Here is a 2,286-nt window from a genome sequence, read left to right on the forward strand (position 1 = left end):
CTAGATGACTACAGCGCCAGCTTCGGGCTAATGGTGGTGGTGATAACTACATGCCTTGCTGTCACCCGGGTATATGGTGAGAGGGGCCAAGGGAGGTGGAGTTGAGGCTCCCCACAGTGGGAGATGAGAGTCTACCCTGGGGCCCCTCTGCAACTGGGTCCCTAAGTCCTAAGGGCCAGGGTTTCCGGAGGGGGCCATTGGGGTTAAGGAGGGGCTGCTAGCACTTGTGGGGTCTGTGGGTGGGGCCATCCTCCTCCCCTCCCCTGTTCAGGCATCCAGAGGTTCTGCCGGGACATCCACATGATGCTGGGCTTCAAGCCGGGCCTCTACTTCAGAGCCTGCTGGCTGTTCCTGTCCCCGGCCACACTCCTGGTAACCGGGGCGGGAGGGAGGGTTGCTGGCTGGGGGCCCAGGACTGAGAGCAGGGCCCCCCTGGGCATTCAGTCTGGCAGAGCTGCCCTGGCCCAGAGTAGACCTCTGTCGGGGCTGAGGGGCGGGGCGGCCACCTGGATCCTGGTCTACTCCCCTTCCCCTTGATGCTTCCAGCTTTTGTAGCTGTGTTTGGCCTAGTCCTGAGTTTTGTTTGGCAAAATGAACGGGGCTTTCTCAGGCCTCTGGGCCTTAGCGCTGGAGCCTTGCGGCTTTCCTTTCTCAGCCTTGGGGTTGGAGCAGGTCAGGGATAGGCCATCTCAAGAATTAGGGTGCTTCGGAGCTGGGCTGTCTGAGGCCTGGGCATTGGGTGAGCTTAAAGCAGGACTAACTCAGGTTTGCCAAAGTTCCAAAACAAAGATGGACCAGCTCAGATTCTGGTACCACTTAGGATGAGGCTATCTCAGGTGTCTCTGGGCTAGGTTATCTCAGGCCTTAAGGTAGCTCGGACCTGGGCTATCCCAAGCCCTGGGCCAACCCAGGCCCACTATGATGCTGGGAGCCCCTTACCTGCAGGCCCTGCTGGTGTATAGCATCGTCAAGTACCAGCCCTCAGAGTACGGCAGCTACCGCTTCCCAGCCTGGGCGGAGTTGCTGGGCATCCTGATGGGCCTGCTGTCCTGCCTCCTGATCCCCGCCGGCATGCTGGTGGCTGTGCTTCGAGAAGAGGGCTCGCTCTGGGAGGTGAGTTGGCTGCACCTCTGCCTACCCTAACCTTTCCCGACCTGGGGTCCAGCTCTGGGCCCACCTGCTAGAAAAGAAAGCACCCATGCCAACACCTTATCCAGGGCCTTGCAAACTTCTTTTAACCTAAAGAGCAGTTTTTCTAACCAATAGCCTGAGTCGTGAATCATTTCAGAACTGCTTAGGTTGTGGCAGGTTCGGAGGACTAGAGTCTGGCCCTGTGGCCCCTCACGCCACACAGGGCATCCGGAGGGGCTCAATCCAAAGACCATCAGTGTCAGTCAATACCTGTTTGTACTGGAGAGAGGACAGGGACTTGCCCAAGGTCCCACAGTGAGTCAGGCAGAGGGGCCAGGACTTGAACTCTGCTTTCCAGCCCGGAGCTTCCCTGTGGAACTCAGGGTCAGAAGGCAACAGTGACCTACCCCAGAGGGTGGGCTGTCACCCTTCTGTGCCCAGGAGCCCTGCTGTGGTCCATGGGTGACCTGGAAATGGATGATGATGGGAGCCCTGCCCATGGTCAGGTCTTTGCGGAGAGACCCAGAAAGCAGAGACCACAAGGTCTTTGGCACGGGGATCTGCAAGCCTCGGAAGAGGGGAGCAGTGACCCTTCGTGGGTCCGTGGACATGCTGTGACGCTGTGTGATCCTGCTCTTCCCTGTACACTGAGTCCTCCACTCCTGAGGCTGTGGGCGTGGAGTCCTCTGGTGGCAAGAGGCTGTCATAGTGGGCAGAGCTGAGTGAGCCAGCTGGGCCCCAGAGAGACCCTGGGGACCCCACCCCACATCCCATCGGCAGTGCGCTGGAGCCAGCTGGTACTGCCTCATGAGAGCTTATTGTTAAATATTCAGGAATGTTGTGACCCAGTTGATAAACTATTGATCGCTTGAATCTGGAATTGGTGGGAATATTTATACCACTGAAACTGGCTACAAATCAAGGCTTCGGCCCCCTTCCATCCCTCTCTTCAGCCTGCACAGTGCTAGCCCCACTCCCCGAGCTGTCCCTCACGCCACCTTCATGTCTCCGCCTGGAGAGAGGCTCAGAGTTCTTCTCTGCAATAGTGTGTTGTGGCCACACCGGCCAGACCGTAGGGGGTCCTAGAGTCCAGCTGCTGCTCTGCTTCCCACTGCTGTGTGACTTGGGCAAAACCCGTGCCTTCTCTGAACCTCA

The 2,286-nt window shown here is 58.4% G+C and overlaps 2 protein-coding genes across 2 annotated transcripts in view; both read left to right on the forward strand.

Annotated features, from left to right (window-relative positions):
• SLC6A7 (solute carrier family 6 member 7) overlaps nt 1–2,286 on the forward strand; it is a 24,016-nt gene that overhangs the window by 18,792 nt on the left and 2,938 nt on the right. The gene's annotated exons all lie outside the window — the stretch shown is intronic.
• Nucleotides 9–1,177, forward strand: LOC105299439 (sodium-dependent proline transporter-like). The gene is made up of 3 exons (XM_011371166.2): nt 9–76; nt 272–372; nt 946–1,177. The coding sequence occupies exons 1-3, from the start codon at nt 31–33 to the stop codon at nt 1,141–1,143; spliced, it is 345 nt and encodes a 114-aa protein (XP_011369468.1). The 5' UTR covers nt 9–30; the 3' UTR covers nt 1,144–1,177.

Source organism: Pteropus vampyrus, unplaced genomic scaffold, assembly GCF_000151845.1.
Source record: "Pteropus vampyrus isolate Shadow unplaced genomic scaffold, Pvam_2.0 Scaffold185, whole genome shotgun sequence".
NCBI lineage: Eukaryota > Metazoa > Chordata > Mammalia > Chiroptera > Pteropodidae > Pteropus > Pteropus vampyrus.

Bases quoted from the DNA above. Each gene is read 5' to 3' on its own strand.
- LOC105299439 (XM_011371166.2), top strand. From the start codon at position 31: ATGGTGGTGGTGATAACTACATGCCTTGCTGTCACCCGGGTATATG. The intron at 77-271 runs GTGAGAGGGGCC...TCCCCTGTTCAG, and splicing joins TGCTGTCACCCGGGTATATG to GCATCCAGAGGTTCTGCCGG. The intron at 373-945 runs GTAACCGGGGCG...CCTTACCTGCAG, and splicing joins TGTCCCCGGCCACACTCCTG to GCCCTGCTGGTGTATAGCAT.